Source organism: Etheostoma cragini, chromosome 2 (assembly GCF_013103735.1).
Source record: "Etheostoma cragini isolate CJK2018 chromosome 2, CSU_Ecrag_1.0, whole genome shotgun sequence".
Lineage (NCBI taxonomy): Eukaryota > Metazoa > Chordata > Actinopteri > Perciformes > Percidae > Etheostoma > Etheostoma cragini.
This window is the reverse complement of record NC_048408.1, coordinates 26,626,032-26,646,617: the sequence shown is the minus strand read 5'-3', so window position 1 is coordinate 26,646,617 and position 20,586 is coordinate 26,626,032. Positions and strand designations below refer to the sequence as shown.

General features: G+C 40.5%; 3 protein-coding genes across 14 annotated transcripts in view; 1 reads left to right on the top strand and 2 right to left on the bottom strand.

Annotated features, from left to right (window-relative positions):
• The first annotated feature begins 446 nt into the window (after positions 1 to 446).
• LOC117952493 lies at positions 447 to 4,198 on the top strand. Of its 4 annotated transcripts, none has more exons than XM_034884837.1 (4): positions 447 to 471; positions 565 to 664; positions 2,003 to 2,267; positions 3,235 to 4,198. In XM_034884837.1, exons 1-4 carry the CDS (start codon positions 462 to 464, stop codon positions 3,904 to 3,906), a joined length of 1,047 nt encoding a protein of 348 aa, XP_034740728.1. In that variant the 5' UTR covers positions 447 to 461; the 3' UTR covers positions 3,907 to 4,198. The 4 variants fall into 4 exon arrangements, with proteins under 4 accessions (XP_034740728.1, XP_034740746.1, XP_034740736.1 ...); XM_034884855.1 differs by having other exon boundaries at positions 454 to 471; positions 565 to 731; positions 3,235 to 4,196; XM_034884845.1 differs by lacking the exon at positions 447 to 471 and having other exon boundaries at positions 480 to 731; positions 3,235 to 4,196.
• A 1,683-nt stretch (positions 4,199 to 5,881) lies between these two features.
• On the bottom strand, positions 5,882 to 9,095 carry LOC117952510 (G-protein coupled receptor 4). Of its 2 annotated transcripts, XM_034884882.1 has the most exons (3): positions 8,587 to 9,095; positions 7,733 to 8,156; positions 5,882 to 6,723 (listed from the first exon to the last, which is right to left on the bottom strand). In XM_034884882.1, the coding sequence occupies exons 2-3, from the start codon at positions 8,153 to 8,155 to the stop codon at positions 6,193 to 6,195; spliced, it is 954 nt and encodes a 317-aa protein (XP_034740773.1). In that variant the 5' UTR covers position 8,156; positions 8,587 to 9,095; the 3' UTR covers positions 5,882 to 6,192. The 2 variants fall into 2 exon arrangements, with proteins under 2 accessions (XP_034740773.1, XP_034740769.1); XM_034884878.1 differs by lacking the exon at positions 8,587 to 9,095 and having other exon boundaries at positions 7,733 to 8,218.
• Positions 9,096 to 12,389: 3,294 nt separating this feature from the next.
• Positions 12,390 to 20,586, bottom strand: part of si:dkey-92f12.2 — a 17,053-nt gene continuing 8,856 nt past the window's right edge. For 7 of the 8 annotated variants that reach the window (XM_034884489.1, XM_034884525.1, XM_034884480.1 and 4 more), the window contains exons 5-17: positions 19,821 to 19,880; positions 19,522 to 19,596; positions 18,728 to 18,879; positions 18,066 to 18,116; positions 17,618 to 17,668; positions 17,484 to 17,522; positions 15,718 to 15,912; positions 15,191 to 15,328; positions 14,331 to 14,427; positions 14,083 to 14,198; positions 13,612 to 13,785; positions 12,834 to 12,923; positions 12,390 to 12,681 (exon numbers count right to left, since the gene is read on the bottom strand). In XM_034884489.1, coding sequence (XP_034740380.1) covers positions 12,562 to 12,681; positions 12,834 to 12,923; positions 13,612 to 13,785; positions 14,083 to 14,198; positions 14,331 to 14,427; positions 15,191 to 15,328; positions 15,718 to 15,912; positions 17,484 to 17,522; positions 17,618 to 17,668; positions 18,066 to 18,116; positions 18,728 to 18,879; positions 19,522 to 19,596; positions 19,821 to 19,880 — 1,358 coding nt within the window. In that variant the 3' untranslated portion in view covers positions 12,390 to 12,561. The remainder of the gene's footprint in view (positions 12,682 to 12,833; positions 12,924 to 13,611; positions 13,786 to 14,082; positions 14,199 to 14,330; positions 14,428 to 15,190; positions 15,329 to 15,717; positions 15,913 to 17,483; positions 17,523 to 17,617; positions 17,669 to 18,065; positions 18,117 to 18,727; positions 18,880 to 19,521; positions 19,597 to 19,820; positions 19,881 to 20,586) is intronic. The other variant, XM_034884526.1, reaches the window with a different exon arrangement.

Sequence of the window (20,586 nt, the reverse complement as noted above, 5' to 3'; positions counted from 1 at the left end):
CCCAGACCTCTCAGGTCATCTGGGACAGGTCTACTTTCTGTCCCCAGAGTCAGAACTAAACAGGGGGAAGCAGCGTTCAGTTTCTATGCTCCTCAGATCTGGAACAAACTCCCAGAAAACTGCAGGTCGGCTGCTACTCTCAGTTCTTTTAAATCAAGGCTGAAGACCTTTCTTTTCGATTTTGCCTTTCTTTAAATGATGATGTTCATTTTTTTAATGTTTAATTTCTTATACTGCACTGTAACTTTTACTCTTATTATATTTTATTTTTAACTGTTTATTCTTGTGTTCTATCTTCTTTTTTTTTAACAGATTTTGTGTAAAGCACTTTGAATTGCCCTGTTGCTGAAATGTACTATACAAATAAAGCTGCCTTGCCTCGCCTTACTCCACAAGATGGCGGTAGTGCAACAGTAAATGCAAGGCAAGCTGCCGTTAAAACCTGAAGACGAAGAAACTGGATGACTGAAAGTAAAAGCAAAATAGAGTGGGAGGCATGGCATCGCAGTCATAAGACCCGTGCTTTCTGTTAGCCCGTAGTTACTTTTTCTCTCTTTCACTCAGCACTACGGATGTGGCGAGGCGAAACCGCGAACACTGCCGTGCTGATAGCTGCTTGTGCTTATTTAGCGGCCTGCTGCGGGCAAACAGAAACAAGAAGAAGGTCGGTTGAATCATCACTTCCTTAGTGACTTTATGCTGTTTAACCATACACGGTTCATTATTAGAAGGTAGGTCAGCTCAATATGTGTTAATGATTAACGTTCTTGAGTGGACAGACCAAACTCCATTAATAAAAAGCAGGTGTTTTATGCTAGTGGCATTTGTGAACTAGCTAAGTTTTACAATTATACTATAACTGTACAAACTATACAGTCAGCTTAAAGTGTTTTTATTTCTTATTTTTAATAAAACATAATTTATTATAAATTATTATAAAATAATAACAGAATAGTCCAGCTAACGCTACATGTTGTATATTCTCAAAGCCCTCGTGGTCCAGCCGTTAACCCACGCGCTGTCCTGCTTATATGCACACATATGGGTGTTAATGTTTTTAAAGGCGAGGGGAATGTAAAAATGAACGTTCTGAGAACGTTCGATGTTACCAAAAACTAACGTTTCCAGAACGTCAAGCAAACTTTCTGATGCAACCAAACCTAACCTTCAGCAAACGTTCCCGCAACCAAAAAGGAACCCTTCCCGGAACGTTCTGGGAACCAAATAACGTTGTTTTTTGCTTCATGTGAACAACATATCAGCTGGACAATTTAAATACCTATAATGCTTTTGTCGACATTTTTAGAAATGATCTGCGTCATTTCTTATCTCCATCGATACAAAACCTTTCTGTAGTTGTGTAACGTACTGTATGTAACGTTACCCACCATAGATCAGTGGTTGATTGAAATCCTCTCTACTTAAGTAAATCCCACACTGTAAGAACACCATGTTATAACTAAAAGTCCTGTATTTATGATTTTACTTCACTAAAGGTATGGAAGTCGGCTATTTGGGGAAAACATTGTACCAACCAATGTATTAACCAACAATGAACCATGTCAGAAAAAGAAATATTACACCAATCATGTGATGCTGTGTGTTATCAAAGCATGTGTGTGACAGGTTCCTGCTGATCATAGAAGAAGCTGCAAAAAAATGCTTAATTTTGTAACCTCAGAAGATAACATTTGTTGCATATTTCTACACCTAGTTTTCCTAACTTCTCATTTGCTATTCATAAATAAATATGTATACCTATGTATAAATACATTGAAGTGATTGGTGTTTTGAATACGCCATATCGTAGGATAAGCACATGAGCAAACAGACCAAGTGCTGCATCATACAGCAGCTGCATATTATGGTATGTTAGTAGCCATTAAGCCCATGCGGGACATGACAAATTAAACAATAAAACAATACAAATTGGTTTCAATTAATTATACTTCAAATGACAGATTAGACTGTGTCATCCATCCTCTCTCTCCTGGCTCCACAGAATGTCCTCCGCTCTTCCCCGTCATGTCATCTGGGAGTCCGAGGGGCTGGTGGCCCACCTTAACCCCCGGCCCTGGACCCCGGGCTCTGTAATCCTGGAGCGCAGCGCCCCTGGCAGCCTCGGAGGCAGCATCTTCCACCTGGAGAAGCAGGAGTTCTTATACTGGCTGTTGGGGGCGAGAGCTGTTGCAGAGCTGCTGTGTGATAGGTTGGGGGTTAGGAGGTGTGCGCTGGTCAGCCGACCCCACAGAGACAGACCCACCCAGGTGAGTTTTTTTTTTTTGAGCAGTTGATAGACTGGTTGGCTGTACTTTGCATGGGAAGAGAGCCTTTAGGATTAAAAGAGTAACTTTATTTTTCTTTTTTTTTTCTTTCAACCTGGACCCCATTTCCCCATGCATTTGTGGGGAGTGTTTAATAGATTAATGTGACCAAAAATCTTTATTTGTCCAGTATTGAGCGGGATCGCAATGACGGGCCAGCAAGAACCAAGCTGCAGTGTAAACCTATAGGGCAATTGTGCAGCCTTGCTTTTTCTCCACTAAAAGGGATTTTTCTTTTGCTACTGACAGGCTCTAGCTGATTAGACCCCTAGGTTGAAGGTTGTCTGAAGCTTAGATGGGAATTTTATTAAGTGACAAATTTTTTCCATCAATATTAATGATAAAGCTGTCATTTGTCCCGCCCTAACATGTGCAACAAAGCTAACAAGAGACACTGGAAGATGTCAATCAATCAGTCTAGACACACAAAGCAGCCCACAGGTTACATTTAAAACAGCAAATGTAAAAACTTTGATTAACCTGGCTGTAGATGGGATCACTCCTGTGACAATGCCACTCAGAGTTTCAGTTACAGCTGCACAATATAGAGAAAATCAAATATCACAGTTTTTTTATTAAATACCTCAATATCAATATTGCGGCAATCTTGTAGAGTTGACTTTAAATGCTTTCACAAAATATTTACACAGCGAGACTTTTGATAAATAATAATCAGTAATGTGGGGATAATGACAAAGTGGGCAAAGGCAAAGAATAAAACAGCTAGATCAGTCTGGTGGAATTACATCACTTTACTGTCATGTAGCCTGAAAAGACAACACTTGTGTCACTTTGCCATGTTAGCATATCCAAAATTTAAGACGATATCCAGCCTCATATATCGATTGATATATTGCCCAGCCCTAGTTTTGGTTACTAAATAGTACACTTTTGTTTTCATTTTCCACAGATCCGTGTCCTCCCTCTACATGGTCTGGATGCAGAGTGGTGCCCTCACATGGCCGGAGAAGAGGAGCACAACGCCCACGACCCGGGCTACTGCACCTCAAAGACCGCTGGCCGATGGACTAACTCCAGCCTGTCTGAAATCCAGACCAGGATTCGAGCCAAGCTCCCCATCCCTGACGCCCCGCCCAATCTGTCTTTCCTCGGGGACGATCCGGCTGATCCTGGCCTGTTTTCACGCATCGTTCGCGGGGAGGAGGAACAGTGGCGGGTGTGGGAGGACGAGGGTCATGTGGCCTTTCTCACTCCTTTCCCCAACTCCCCCGGCTTTACTGTGCTGGTCCCACGCCGACCACTGACTTCTGATATTTTCAGACTAGAAAAAGAGGACTATGAGCGACTGGTGCTGGCAACCTGGGAGGTGTCGAGGCTTGTGCAGGAGGCGCTGGGTGCCTGGGGGGTGGGGCTTATATTTGAGGGCTTTGAGATTGACTACGCTCACGCCAAGTTGATACCACTGGTTCTAGCTTCGTCCTCAGAGAGGGGAAATGAGACCACTAAACCACCACCTCCCCAGTTTTACCCCACTTATCCTGGATATGTGACCTCAGAAGATGGACCTGAAGCCAGCCTGGAAAGCCTGAAGGAACTGCAGGTTAAAATTACTCAAATTTAATACTGTTACCTGTGGTTTGATTCCTACTCACCTGTCTAACTTCTTCTCTATAGTTTTAGCTGTGAAAGGAATTCCTCTTTGCTTATGAAATAGAAGAAAAGAATAGAATGCCTTTATTGTCATTACACATAAGTGCAGTACCTGCAATGAGATTGAAGCAACCCCTTTACAGTGTTGACACAAAATATAAAAATATATGTAGTGCAGAAGAAAAGTAAAAAAAAGAAGAGGGGGAACGTGGTGCACATTTCCTGAGAGCAACTATACACATATAGAAAATAGTAAGAAAGATAAAGGGTTTTTGTACAAATTATGCAAATAATATAGTTATTGGTGTATCAAAAGTCCTGAGTATTAAACATTGCACAGTAATTAGATTAAATGATTACATTTTAAACATTGCACTGTAATGAAAATAAATGGTTAAATATAAAATAAACAATTGTGTGAAATAACACAGACTGAAAGAGATGTAATATATCTTCCATAACGAAGTCATTGACATTATTTTTTATTCTCACAGTCATTAAAGGTGCTCTAAGCGATGTTTTGTGATGTCACTTGTTGACATTTTACAAGTATTTTCAGACAACACAAGGCTAGCTCGCCCCGCCCTCCTCCTCATCCCGTCCCTCCCTCCAGCAGATCAGACTGGTTGTACTGGGAAGCTTCCAGGTATCAATGTGTGTGAATGTGATCAGGGCGTTCCTGCAGAAGAAAGGCCGCCTCTCAGTGAACCTCCCTGGAACAAATAGAGGTTACATAAGAAAATACCAATCACACTGCACAGTTTTGTTCTTTTATTAATTACACTGTTACCAATTTACTTCGTGAACCACTAGCATAGGCTGCATGCCCACTCATTTACACGGTTTCTAATTGGTCCCACTGTGCATTTCTGATTATGAGGCTTAATAAATGACTGGCTAAGTGCTTGATCAGGGCTCTGGTAATCAAGCACTGCCCCAGGCCGTCATTAACGTGGTCTAAAAGAGGTGTATGTGTTAACAAGAGGGGCTTCTAATACTGGTTGCCATAGAACAACAAACTCAACTCTCAAAGGAATAACCTACCTTATTTCAAATTATTACCAGTCGCAACAGCAACAAAGGGATTGTCTCCACCGTGTGTGTTAATTTTTTATTTTTATTTAACCAGGTAGGCTGTTGACAACAGGTTCTCATTTTCACAAGAATCACATAAGGGTGCAAGACAACATACAGTTTCACATTCAATACAATACAAGAAAACAGGCTACATAAAGTGCAGATTAAGTAGGCATTACAAGGCTGGCACAAGGTGAGGTGTAGGTAAATTGATGGGTATGAGAGAGTGATATGGTAATAACACAATATACATGAACAGACCGGATATATCACTGCTGAGATGTAGTAAAGAGTCAAAGATACAGTAACTGCAAATTCGTGTGTGTGTGTGTGTGTGTGTGTGTGTGTGTGTGTGTGTGTGTGTGTGTGTGTGTGTGTGTGTGTGTGTGTGTGTGTGTGTGTGTGTGTGTGTGTGTGTGTGTGTGTGTGTGTGTGTGTGTGTGTGTGTGTGTGTGTGTGTGTGTGTGTGTGTGTGTGTGTGTGTGTGTGTGTGTGTGTGTGTGTGTGTGTGTGTGTGTCATCTACTCTAGCAGGAACTACCTTAGAGTACTTTGCCGTGTTTATGTCTGTTTACAAAGAATGTAATGGGAAAATGCTGCATCTACTAACAAAATGCATTGTTTCTGTTTTCTTATCCATGTTAACTAGTTTATTTTAGAAAATAAACTTAATTTTGATTATTTACGGTCTAGTAATGTTAATAAAATGTTTCTCAAATATGTAATTAGCTTCAGCAGGAATTTTGCTGGATTATTTCTCTTGTTATTTTGCCAATACCACATTCAGTTTTATTTTTAACTAAATTACCGAGATGTAGGTTCCTCAAAATGAATATTGTTTTTTATTACAAATAGTTAGTGAAGAGTTACTGCTACAGCATATCCATTTCCAGGAGGCACCTAAAATTTTGTGCTTGGATCCAGAATATTGCACAGTGTATGTCAATGGGCAGACTGACATGTATGTTGAGAGGCAAACTGGGGCTATTTGACCGGTTTGTGAAAGAAGAAGGGGAGCTGCTACTGTGGTACTGTCATAGAATTAGCTTTTAGTTTTTGTGATTGTTATACAGCAGAGGTTGAGAAAGTAATTTCTGATAAAAACATTAAAAAAAAAGAAAAGTAAATTAAAACAATTAAACATTTCCAAGACTGTGTTTTTATGTTTAGTGGAAGCTTGATCACACCTTGACATCGTGTGGCTTCTTAGAGAAACTCCCTCCACAGCACCTGCCGTCCACACGCTCCATCTTGGTGATGTAGAGGAGAGGCTCAATGCTGCTGCTCAGATCCATTATGGAGAACACGCTGACGCTGATCTGGCAGCGAAACGCCACAAAGGTGTAGTAGGACACGAAGGGCATGAGCGCTACGGATGGCAGGTAGTTGGACACGATGATGGCCAGGATGATCAGCACCATCTTAAAGGCCTTCTTCTTTACCGGGTGCATAATCTCTTTTCCTGCCACGCAACGTCTGAGGACCCAGATGACGGAGATGTTGCAGAAGAGCATGACTGCAAAGGCAAAGAGGATGACACCGCTGAAGACCTCGTTGACGCTCATGACTCCCAGGATGCACTTGGTGAGGCCGTAAGCCAGAATGAAGCCCCAGACCACCACAGAGATGCCAATGCGCATCTTATTGTCTCGAATACCAGTGAAGAGTACTGGGTGGACCACAGCCATGTAGCGGTCCAGACAAATACACACCTGGAACAGCAGATCAGTGAAGAAACACCCTGTTACAGTATACTTCAATCAATTTCCTCGGCTTTCGTAGGCCTAGGTAGATTTAAAATTACTGGACAGGGGTTTTAGTTGATGAAAACCGATGTTTGAAGTTTTTGGGATAACTTTTATGTTATGACAGTGTGATAATCAACCTGGCCTCACTCCAGTTAGTGAAATAGTCATATTATTTAGATTTATTAACTTGTGTACGTATGTCTTGATTTCTTGTCTATTACGTGTACATGTCATAAGGATAAGGATAAGGAAAGGGAAAGGAACTGTAACACGCGGGACACGTTATCCTACTTGCTACCGTAACGTGACCTGTACATGAATCAATGATAATGAGGAAAAAGAACCAAACATTTTTGAACAATGCCCAACAATGTTTTTTCATATTACTACTTTTGATATCAAGTTACAGTAGCCTATACATAATTTTGACCCCATTTCTTTCAAAGGAGAAAGTGTTCTGCACTTAGGCTCACCTTTATTAAATACTCCTTCTCAACTTACTTGTTCCTGAAAATGACCCCCCTAACCCAAACCCCAGCTCCTTTAAGTGGTCAATGACAAAAAACTAAAAGTAACCAAGCAGAACAATTCTTTATTATTACTACTTTCAGATATGATCCAAATCTTACCCCATAATTATATTTATAGGTCACGAGATTATTCAATTTGTAGCAGCTACAGTATTTTATATATAACCTAAAATAAACCAGACTAATGTAAATGCGTTGACGTTATTATGCCCCACTGTAGCTGTATTTCTGATCTTTCTGCATTTAAATCTAATATCATGTATATGTATTAGAGCCTAGCGACATGTATTGAGCTCCACAGGACCCTGCATTATCACAGGCAACGGGCTGTTATTACTGAAGGTTAATAGAAGTCAATTCTTATACATTAGCCTTTTTTTAGGATGCAGAGATGTAACAGCCCATCACTGCTCTGGTGTGAGGTATTACAGACAAAAACTCACCAGAAAGAGTGGGGCTACGTCCTTGATCCCATATGCAAACCTCTGAAAGTACCAAATGCGACTGTCATCTAGCAGCAGCCGGTTGACCATATCTACGGGCGTCATTACGCAGAAGTAGGCGTCCACGATGGCCAGGTTGAAGATAAAGATGTCCGAGGTGGACGCGTCACTTTTCCTGGTGGCGATCTGCCAGATGACCAGGATGTTACAGGGCGCCCCCACTGCCAGGTTGAACACCTTGACCCCAAAATAGAAAATGAAGCCGTAAGGGGAAGCGGCACACACTGGGAACTGGTACCATGGTGGAGGTCCACTGGGGCCACCAGGGGTGCTAGAGTTTTCATGGAAGTTGGTGGTGGGGGTCAGAGTGGTGTTGAACATTGTGGGGAAGAAGTGCTGATGGTGGAAGGAGAGGCTGGGCATGCTATGAGAAAGAAAGAAGAATAAAGGGTTAGTTTTCATTCTCCACAATTTGTTTGTGGATATTTTGACCCCAAAAGTGTGCCGTGTTTTAAAGTCTAATATTTACAGTCAAAATCCTAGCAACAATTAGGCCACCAAAATGGGTTAGAATGGGTGGCAGTAGTGCAGGTAGAGAGTTGGGTTGGGAGCTGGAGGCTTGATGGTTTAAGTTTCCAGACGGACCAAAGTACGGAGTGTGGACTGAAAGCTGGAGAGGTGCCCTGCCAAGATGCTCTTGAGCAAGGCACCAGAGCCCCCAACTGCTTGGGCACCTGTTCAGCAGTCGCAGCCCTATCACTGTGACGTCCCTTTATTTGTGCATATATGACCTATGTGTGTGTATTTTTGTGTTATCTAACAAAGAGTGTAAAAAAAATGTAAAATCTTCTTACCCTCACAGAGATACCAGTGTCCTGCAGCCCTGGTCTTCTTCACTTGCTGTAAAACCTGTCTGTATGTAGCACGAGCGAGGCAGAGGGCTTATAAACCCACTTCACAGGGACTAATGCCATTGCTGGATTGGGCCAGTCTGAGAGACAATGGCTACCTCTCCTCCAAACTGGGATAGGGCAGTAATGTAAAACAGAGTTGATGAGACATGTACAGTGATTGGACGGTTTGGATACAGTACGTGCAAAGGGGCGTATTTAGGTTGAGTTAGACAGGGTTGGCATGATGTCCTAGAAGTAAACGCATACATGCTGCAGGGGCAAAAATGTATGTCATATTCTCTCATCATTGAGTAATCCATGTCAAAGGGACTTTGTGAGTGTCAAACTAAGGAATGTACTGACGTTTTGTGTCTGTACCGTCCTTTAAATGTCCCTTTGGTGTGACAGGTGGTGGCGTTAATATACATATTCCCAGTTGTTGCGTTATAACGAAATCAGCCCATAGTTTCCCAAGCCGCCTGCCTGTGAATAACTTTTCATTTTTCATAAACGGGTAATCTGATCCCAGGTTCGTTTGCCATGGCGGATTTCTACAGCAGCAGTGCAGCTGAACATTCATTCTCACTGATGCAACTGTACGCTGTTCAGTAAACAGGTGATGCAAGGTAAGCAGAAATGAGAAATCTAAGGCAAGGAGTTACTAATGCGGCCAGACTGTATTGAGAAAAATCCTGCCGGGAATACAAGCTCGCAAAGTCACGACAGACACCCACCTGTGTGTTCTCATAACAGTTTTGATTACACAACCAACATACCAAACCAGCATAGTTAACGACTTTCTACAGGGCCCAGAATGGTGTGCTACACTGCTGCAACAGGACATATAGATAGATATGGAGCAAGTGAAGATTTTGATCTAAATGGAGGGATGGCAACATATCAACATTGCATATATTTGTTGTGACTTCACATAGATATAGATATTTTTGAGAAATTTGATTTTCCTCTGGTGGTACTACTGAAAAACATTGTCTTGGCATCTTTTTTTTTATAGAAAATGTGGTAAAAGTAATGTTTGTGATCAAAGCTGATGAGCCAACAATAGAACCCAGACAAGTCTTAAAACAGCAACTGGACTCTGAAATGCAATAACTTTTTTTGTAGATTTTTATATTGCATGTGAATATGCTCTGCCAACAGCATGTTTCTCCATAAAGGTCACCAGGCAAAATTCAAAAATAGGACTTTATATAACAATAAATGCAATGACAAAAATATATTACAATTTATTTTTATTAAATCAAACATTCAGTTAGGCTTACAAATAGGCATTGGTAGTCAAATACTCTGGAGAACACCTCAGGCAGTCTGACATCAATTAGTTTAATTAAAGCCAGTTGTTTGAGAAAACAACTGGCAACAATGGGAATGATCTGAATTTATTGTTTGAGTTAAGAGTAAATACATTATCGGATGCAAATGGAGAAGTGGAACCTGATTGTAACTGGGATGCATTTAACCAGTGTTGTCAGTGTGACAAGAATCTGAGAGAATCAAAAAAGAAAATCAAATCAAACTGCCGGTATGTGTGTTCCAGAAAGAGAACGTAATCAGAAAGATGCAGCTTCAGGACTGTACAGGCTGTTCACCATATTTCAAATATAAAATGTAATGTGCCACCTCTTTTAGGTAATACAAGTGAAAGAAATAGAAAGGTTTTTTTTCCTTCTCCAAATCCATGAGACATTATACGTTCTACTGTGTCCAATAACACATAATATTTTTGACATAATCTGCATCTCAAAAGTCAATCAAGTTTGAATTCACATCAAAGATCCCTAAACGGACACAAATTAGACCACCGACCCCCATCTGATAAGACTTTCTCTCAGGGTCCCCCCTCAACCTCTTCAAGCACCCCTGGGGGTCCCCAAACCCCAATTTGAGAACAACTGTATTACATAAAAGTGTTTCCATCAAGAGGAAGTTCTAAAGATTTGTAAGCGCTCATAATTTATGGTAACACATATCAAGCATTAGAACTACAACTAAATTATTTGTATAACTACAATCAGCAGTTTAAAAACACAATGCAATGTGCACTTAGAGAACTAGAGAATAGTGTAGCCTGGAAACATAAAAAAAATATAGAAATAATGAATACATTACTTGTGATCCTGAATTTGGTAGGATCCAAAACACAATTGTGTGAAAACACAGAAAGCCTCCTCTGTCTCTCTTTTCCTACATGTCTTTTAAGACGATTACACATTTAAATGATGGATTTGACCTGGATTCACCTCTAGTGCACTTCATAATTAGATAATAATTATAATATTCTCTCCACTGTCTCAACAAACACACAAAGAATACATGAGAAATGACTGAATGACACAGACGTCCACTGTTTGTCTGTTGTTTGGAATCCAAGCAGCTACTCATTTATCAAATTAATGTGTTATTAATTTTTAACCCGGCATATTCTACAAAAAAAAAAAAAATCTTTCTCATACAAAATCTAAGTGTTATGTACAAGGAAGTAGAATGTCATGAAGTCAACATGACGTCTTTTAAAGAGGTTCGAAAAAGAGGTTTTCAAGTAGTCAAGTACCGGCAATAAAATCAAACTGACGAGTTAAAAAGAGAAAAAAAAATGTTACAAAGATGCATATTTTATCTTTTGCTGGAATATGAAATCATACACAGATCTAAAACAACATTCACCACTGTCCTCTGTTTAATTTCTACCAATTGTTCAAAAAGGATGGTACATCCCGTCAGCAACAAACAAATGCATTTAAAAAGGCCAAACAGCTGTTTTAATCGTTTCAGATAGCAGGAAACTAACACATATGATTGAAAACTTCACAAACTAGATCTTTATATTGTAAAGATATTAAATATTGAAATTAATTTAGTGGCCAAAATAATAAACATAACATAGAAAGGAACTTAAATAAAAAAGAAAAACGTATTATTTTCACTTTATCAAATGTGATAAAAGCTTTGAGGTGCAAGCTTGCCACCAGGGTTAGTAAAGTTTATTTAAAAATACTGTCTTTCCTTTTCATTTGTTTGAGTACCATGAAGAAAGGCCCTTAACACTCAACTGGTATAAAGTAACGTCAGTGACAAGCTCCTGGGCAGGTTTGTGCGCTGCAATAATGTGAAGCAGAAAAACCCCTGATAAATAGTAATACTTAATACCAACAAAAGTTTAAAAAATTATTTTGTGGCACTATCACATAACTGAAAGCATAAAGTTTCCAAAACTATTATGCTCCCAAATGGCTTTACTAGGTACTTTTTGGTTTTTAGAAACATATTTTACACTTCATTCTGTACATGTATTCAAAGCCAAGTGTGCACCTTACATTGTGCACAAACACACTCCTATGATTTTTGTCACTTTAGCATTAACCAATCCAAAACACAACAAATACAGCTGACTCACAGGAGTGACATTACTCAACGCTAAACATCTTTTCAGTAGCACTTGGCCCTGAATGCACCTCACACCGTAACATAGAATTCCTAAATAGCATACATTGCAAATGTACTTTCTAAAAATGTTGGAATGAGCCGCCACGGCCCGGTCAGTAAATGCTGGTGCACCCGGCTGCATACATTTAAACCGGCGCTAAGAGAAATGAAAATATTACTCCCATTCTAGCCAAGTCCCACCTGCGTCATTGCATGCCTTACTGATCACTTTTAAGGAATTAAATGGCAATGGATTTACTGACCCCACTATGTGCATGGGTCGGGTTTCATCCTCCCTCCCCGGCCATTTTATATAAATATTTTTTTTCTTTATTAAATCCTTCGATGGTTTTTTAAATCACTCTGTTGCTTGTATTTTATTTTCATTTTATATTATGTTTTTTTTAATTGTTGTATTTTTGTGTTTGTTGCTTTTTCTTCTAAAAAAAACAGTTTGTAACCTGGAGAAAATTGCTATAGATATAAAAGGAATTACAATGTGGAGGCCATCTGTCCGTGCACACGGAAGCGATAGAGGCAAGTGTATTCGACATGTCCCCAGTTACTGAGGACACGCAGCTCCACTAATCGATACACCACGTCACTGGGATTCTGCATGGAGGGAAAGATAAAGATAAAAAAATATGGAAAAAAAAGGTCAGACTATTTACATTTTCACAGTCAACGATAACAGCAAGTGCTTACGCTAACCTCATACTTTTTACATAGAAAAAGGAAATAGTAAACTCTTTATGTCAACTCACAGGCAGCTTGAATGTTTGCGTAGGCTCTCCATTTACATCGTACGTGAATGTCCCCAGCAGCGTTCCTTCTTCTGTGTCATTTGTCATTCCCTAGGAAAGAGAAAACAAAATCCCAACTATCAGAGCGGTCAGCGTAGAATTTCAGAATCAGACTTGATCAGCTGCTCTGTGGGACTTTTGTTCTTTTCCTGACAGTTAATCACAGAGTGACAGGACTTCTAAATAAATAAAGGATGACCAACAGACTTCCAATCAGAATTACCATGACTAAACTAAAATCTTCCGTCTTTGAAAATGTCTCAAATTACAAATTTCTTTTAATAACTACTGTACATTACAGCTCCATTAAGCAGGCTGCAGGGTGTGTTCTATGTAAGCGTGATGTCCCAAATTTCTCCACCTTTATTGGCCAATAACTTTTATGCAAGTCTTTTTACAAATGATGCAACTGCCAAATAAGCACAGCTTTACCAACATGTTCATGTTGAATTAATTGTTTTAAAATGACTTATTTCTAAATGCCAAATCCACAATCATCCAAACTTTGTTAGCCGTCATAGTTGGCCTGAAAACAATTCTTTATTAAAGTTTCTATCATCTACAGGAAAAAAGTCAACTTTTTATTGTTATCTGTTAATTAAACAGGGTTCAGGCGGTTTAGGTAAGTTTGGGTTCGCTAATTATGTTTTGTTTGAATATTCGAGAGCACAGAGACATGCAATCCAGCAAATCACTTGTTAAGCAACAGCAGTCATGGGCTAAGATGGGGAGCACTCACATAGACTTCAAAGTCTTTGGGGGCGGAGTCGATGCGACCGGTGGGGGAGTTGTAGCGCGGCAGGTGGTCCAGCGTCACGTGAGTTAAAGTGATGGGGTGAGACAGAGAGATGACAAGAGTCCCCTCGACACCGTGGAATGCCCAACATTTCCCTGGAAGCAGCACCGGGTAGCCCTGTGTGTGTGTGTGTGTGTGTGTGTGTGTGTGTGTGGGGGGGGGGGGGGGGGGGGGGGGGGGGGGGGGGGGGGAGACGTGCAGTTAGTATCTGGCCATGTGGTGAAAACTGTACAGTCATTGAGAGAGAGAGAAGAGAAGGAGAGTTGAAGAGAAAAGACAGAAGAAAAAGTACAGAACATTCGTCAGAAGGTAGAAGAGATGGCAGGTAATGGATGATAACCTGTTTTGGTGGAAACGGACAAGATTCAGGAGGACAGGAAAGGTGGAGGAGGCAAAGAAAGAACTTAGTAACACCTGAATAACAGTGCGTGGGCTTTCAGATGGGTACCACAGAGGGAATCCAAACAGGGTCACGCATGCTGAACGAATACGATAGGTCTCTGAACACCTGGTACTGATCACACTGGCACCTGCAAACACACACACACACACACACACACACACACACACAAAAACACATTGAAAATAGTAGATAGACTCTGAAGCAACTTTGCTGAATCTGTATGATATTGTGGAAGAAACACATTAGTGAAAGCTCCAACCTTGCGTCTCCAATGCAAAGTCGGCCATTTTGTCAGCCACGGGACGTCCACAGTCAGAGGAAGCTCCTTTGTTACAAAGCCTGATAGCATCCTGCTCCTGAGTCACATACAGTACAGGCGGTAAGTGTGTGCAGTCATACACATCAACATATGCCAAGATACAGACACGCACAGAAACATTCAGTGATTGATTCATACGTTTTTCTTTGCAACTGTTTTTTTTTATATTTCAATGAAGTCCGCCATTTTGTTGGATTTTAGCTAAAAATGTGGCGGCACATTACTGGGGTAAAGAGCCCAGTTGAAACAAACACCGAACAAAAAGATGAGCATGAGTCAAATAAAAGTAAAAGAAGATGTTTTAAGACAAAGTGGACAATTGGCGGCAACGGCAAGGTTCGTGAGGGGCTGATTTATGACAGCAGTCCTTTTGTAATCGAAAACTAAAAACTTCAAATTAAAAGCAATTAAGGACCATGAGTTGTCAAAAAGCCACCTACACACAATAAGATGTAAACTATCAAAGACTGCGCTTTCGGAGGAGACTGCTGCAGTCAAGGCACGGACGTCCATGAAAGCAGCGCAGTTGGAGAGGATGCGACTGTTTCGGAACATGTGATTCCTGTTTTTCACCGTTATGAGGCAAAAAAGAAAAGAAACTGGCTGGTAAAAACTCACTGTGGCAGGTAGATTTTTAAATCCATCTGCTGCAGTGGCTGGTGGTTAAAAAGTTAACTTCAGGCCCTGGATTCCACCGCATGGCAATGACAGATTGCCTTGAACTGTGATTATATTTATGTGTGTTTTGGAGTCGTTAAGTGGTCTTGAACATTGTCGCCAGTATCTATCCCTCCACTCACCTTGATGCGCTCAGTGAGCCACTTCTCCATGGCCTGTTGGAGCTCTGGGGTGAGATGGTTTTGGATGGGGGTGGCGCTGGTATCAGGACAGGGGGCAGGAGGAGGCATCAGCTGGATGGACGACCACTCCTGGGACAGCTACAAGAAACATTTTTTATAGCCACATAATCTTAGGTTAAGTTGGAAGAAAACATGAACAAAAGACAGGATTAATTCATAGGTAAGTGAATGCAAAATCAATGTGAGAATCTAAACTGTCTAAATGAATGGGATTGGTCTTTGTTATTTATTTATTGTCTGCTCTAGTGTTTCCACTGTTTTAGACACAGATACAGAACTAATTTTGGCCGGAAATAATCTGAAATTGCATGTGTTTAATTAAAGAAAATGTAATTCTCTTGAGGGAGGACCTGCAACACCCCCCCCCCCCATCAAATATGTGCACCTACTGTAAGTCTTCACTAACAAACACTGCTTACATAACTCTTGAGTCTGTCAGTTGTGTACATCTTTACCAGCGCCGTTACCTTTGCATTCTGGGACTCTAAAGCTTGGATCTTGAGTCTGAGGCTGGCAGCGGCCGAGTGGCTGTCTGTCTGGTAATCCACCATTTGCCTGACCAACCCAGAAACCTCCTTCTCCAGACGCAGCCGACTGTCCGAGTCCACAACCTCAAGCTTGGCTATCACATCCTGCATGTCCAGATGTAGTCTCTCCTTCATCTGGGAGAGAACGATAGGACAGAGCTTATGGTGAGATTGGAGGAAAGGTGTTGGGCAGTGTCAGGGAAGGTGAGTATCGCTCAAATCAGTCTAGAGGCTCTGTGCTGTGAGGCCTCTGGAGGCGTAGCGGTTCTAATAAGGGCTGTCAGCATTAACGCATCGCGATTAAGGGCCGAGCATATTGCGTTAATTTCTTTTAATCGCATGCACTTCACTCGGCTTCGCGTCGTGCCTAACAACGCCCCTTAGCTCTTCTAAAATCCCTAGAATCTGCAGCCTCTTGGGACCCTTTTTCACGAGAAAGACAGCAGCAACACAATACTGAATGGCGCCTTTTATTTTCAACAACTCCTAGACGGCTCAGTAGACAAGTTGAAAGGCATATACACATTGTGTAAAGCCAAATTAAAATATCACCGAAGCACGTTGAGCTTGAGCTACCTCCTACAAGCTAGGCATAGTACAGATAACGTGACTCAGGTTGATGCTGACGGGCTCAGGCAAAGCAATATTTTGGAAAGTGATAGTTGCCGAGGTATAGCTCGGATTATGAGCTGTTGATACATTAATTAATTAGATGTTATGTCCAGATCATTACCAAAATCAGATCCTTTCTTGTATTACCTGAATACTAAAACAGATTTGCATTTCAAACATTTAAAAAAGGTACCAAAGTCCAGAATATGGCTGCAAGATATGATATCTAACTGCAATCATTTTGACTGATATTGCGAGAGGGAATGATCATTTTTATATAATTATTATGATTTTCATTTATATATATTCAAATTTAAGAAATCAAATAATTACAGTGTGATTTTTGCGAGGGTTGGTACCAAACAAAGATCTTTTCTACAGTCTGTAATACCTACTTCTTATATGTGATTCTAAGATTTTGCTGACTTATGGAAACAAGTACTTAGAATCCATTATTACAGACATAAGTTGTGTTTTGAGCCAAATACTAGTTTGCTTTGCAAGAAAGGCCAGCAGCGCCTGTATTGCCTTGCCTTGATTGAAGACCCTGATGACCCTTTTCTACAGGTCCTTTGTTGAGTGATTTGTCCTCAATCCATTACTGTAAAACTAAAAAACTCCCTCTCCAGGTTAATTAAGGTGATCAGTTGCATCACATGTTCCAAGCAGAAAGGTCTGGAGGAACTTTATTAGAAGTAGATGTTAAGAAGGGTTGACTCTCGCTTTCGGATCACGCTTTAATCTCCCAAAATTCAAAACCAACAGATACAAACACTCTTTTGTACCTGCAGCCATTCTACGTCTTTCTATAAAGAACCATAGATAAGTTAATGTCTTATTGATTGTTTATTGTTTTTAACTATGCCTGCAAGGTAGGCACTCTGTATTATTGTGTGTGATTTGTACTGTACTCACTACTGTACTCTGCTGCACAACAAATTGCCCCACTGGGGGACAAATAAAGAAATCTTTTTGGTTTGACACATATTATGTGTTTAACAAATAATGCACCCCCCTGCGATATGAATACTGTACTAGTCCTGGAGCATAACAGAGAAAGGAACAGGCGGTCACAAAGAGGGAGATTACCTCACCTGAGAGAGAATGTGTTCCTGCTTCAGCTGCTGCTCCTCCTGCAACAAACAGATAGGTTACCCTCCAAAACCGAAGTCAAGCTGGTGGAGCTGCTACATCCCACTTTTGAATTTGCACACAACTGGTGTCTTACCAAAAGACGTTGCATCTTTGCTTCTACAGCAGCAGACACAACGGCCGAATCCTGGAGGGAAAAAAGGATACTTATGATTTTAAGGTCACACAAAAGACCCCACGTCTTCATGCCAACAACAGGGGCATGACTAGAAGGGGGGCATGGGCTGGCACTGTCCCCCCCCAGAATATGACCCCCTCACCCCCCCCTCCATTGGGCGATGTGATGTTTTATTTAGCAGAATTAAATTGTGGTGCTCTATTCTATCAAAAATGTCCTGTATTTCTGAGCAGATTTTCAATGCTGTATTCTGATTCTGGTCCCCCCCAAAGCCCCTCTGACGGATCATTGGTCCCCCCCGTGCCACCCCACTTCCACAAAAAATCCTGGAATCGCCCCTGGCCAACAACCCCAAACTAAATATGCGTTTCTCAGTTTAATTACTTGAAAAAGATCTGTTTCTCACCAAAAATTGTTGTATTTTTGCGTCTACAGCAGCAGAAACAATGGCTGGATCCTAGAAGGAGAAAAAAACACTTTCAACAATCAAGGTAACAAAAACACCTTAATTTTTCATGCCATCAACACCTAAATAAATATGTTTTTCCCAAGGAACTCCATTTAAGAAACATTTTTGTTATTTATGATTTTGTTGTCTATTGTAGGCGTCCTTTTATATTCTGACAGAATGCTTTCAGTATATATACCAAGTTGGGGTCACACAAGTTCCTTGTTAAATCTTTTAAAAGATTGTGTGTTAAAAGATTCCTCTTTTGACCTTCTAAAGGAGTGGCCAACAAGTCTGACACTTGAAACTTCAACTTGACACCTGTAAGCAGAAAAGAAGATGCACACGTCCCTGTCGTCTAACTGAAGTATTTTAATAAAATGTAAATGAAGAAATGGACACATTAGACCGTTGACTCTAAGGCACCTAACCCTAACCATTGCCTAATTCTCGGGCCTCCCCGTTAAAGTTAAAGTTACTTGAAGAGGCTGGGAAACATTTGCTATTTATCATAGTTATCAAGCAATCAATATCCACCACCCCCTCATCCAATGCCAATCAATTTCAATTTAACACTAACACACACCCACACCCAGTGAGATGAAGCTTATCTGTCCTACCACCACGGGTGTAGAATGTATGATCTGTGATTGAGAAGGAGCAGGAGGGGCAGAGGAAACAGGTGGACTCTTGGGTTTAGTTTGTGACGGGGTCTTTGGGACAGCCATGCGGGAGATGAGCGAGGTCAACAAAGGAAGGAGGAACCAAATACCTGGAGAAAATAAGAGGAATGGTGCTTTAAGAGAACAACACTTGGACCTCAAAAAAGTAAACATCATCAGACTCCATGAACCTTCTAGGATCAAAGTCCCTGAAACGTTTAATGACTCACATTAACTGTGACTCATTCAGTCACACTGTGGAGGGGCTGTGTGAGGGAAAAGAAGTGCTGCTGTGCAAGTCAAACACATATAACCTGCAACCAACTTCCGGGGGGAAAACCCTGAGCACTACAAATGAACGATGTATTAAGGAAAGTAAGTCCTGTAGAAATGGCATCATTGTGCCACAAAAAGGCATGTGCTTCTCTTTTTAAATATATAGGAATTTAAAGAAACATAAAAAAACTCTGGATTTGTTTTAATTCTTTTAATTTGTGAGTATCACATCCAACATAGTGTAACCAGTGAGTTATGCCAAAGTGATCTTAAAAAAATAAACATATGATTACCTTTAAATAATTTAAATTTTTTTTTTTTACTGATTCATTCAGGAAACGTGGAAAACTAGACTTTAACGTTTAAGGCACAGCAGCATAACAAAATACTATATCCCAGGGGATGATGAGGTTGTGATTAAAACGTCTACCAGCTGACATTCAAACCTGAATCTGATAAATGTTTAAGCCACTTACATAAAAGTATGATGAGGAGGAGGAGGAGAAACAGACCACAAGCCTTCTTCGTGCGACTGCTGACTGAAGAATTAGCTGCAGGGACACGGGAAAAGAAAGTTGGTCTGAGGGATTTCCAGATCACATGCAACAATTATGAAAACACAAACCTACTGGCATGTGAAAGCAGTATGTATGCGGACACTGTACAAATCCACTTAACAATGCTAGAAAAACAAGCATAAGAATGTACATAATACTTGTTGCTAAAATACAAAATACAGTCGAGACTGACTGGAACACACACAACAAAGCCATACCTAAAGCTGTCACATGCATTATTTTTGACTGCAATGCAGCGGCCATCAATGAGACTGAGTCTGCACAAAACAAAGGAAACAGTGAGATTATTATATAGACATTCAGAGCAGTATGGGGTTGCTCGACGTTTCAGTGAGGGTGACATTTAGACTTTCCCAAGACAATAGTGTCCCGAACTTGCAGTCTATAATGGACGGTTAAAAAAGAAATATTCATTCATCAGTATCATTTATAATAACAAATATATGATTCTGATAAATGAATATTGAAAAACGGTCAACCATGAGGTTTGGCGTTGCATAATTTGTCCACCAGATGGTGCTCTACAACGTCCCTGTTGGCAACACTGATTATTTGTTTTTGTTATTGTGTTTGTTCATATCTTCAGTTTGTATATTTATACATTTTATTCATCAGCGCTTTAATATATTTAGATTTTCCCCCGTACTGTTGTGACAATAAAACAAATTATTGTCATATTGTTTTAGTGAGAACTCAAATAACTACAAATAGCTAATGTTAGGGAAATCTGTTTATGTTTTGTAACACGTTGCTGTTTTTTTTGTTTTTTAAATACAGTATACATCAATACATCCTGTATATCGGAACATAGGATTTTTTAAATAAACTAATATATGTATTGGTATCAACCTTAAAAGTCCTTTATTGGTCGGGCTCGACTCAACACACATTGCCTAGACATGGGCGCGCAGCTGCGCACCCACCTTTGCCAAGGGGGAGGCTACTGAGCGAGCGAATGAGGAG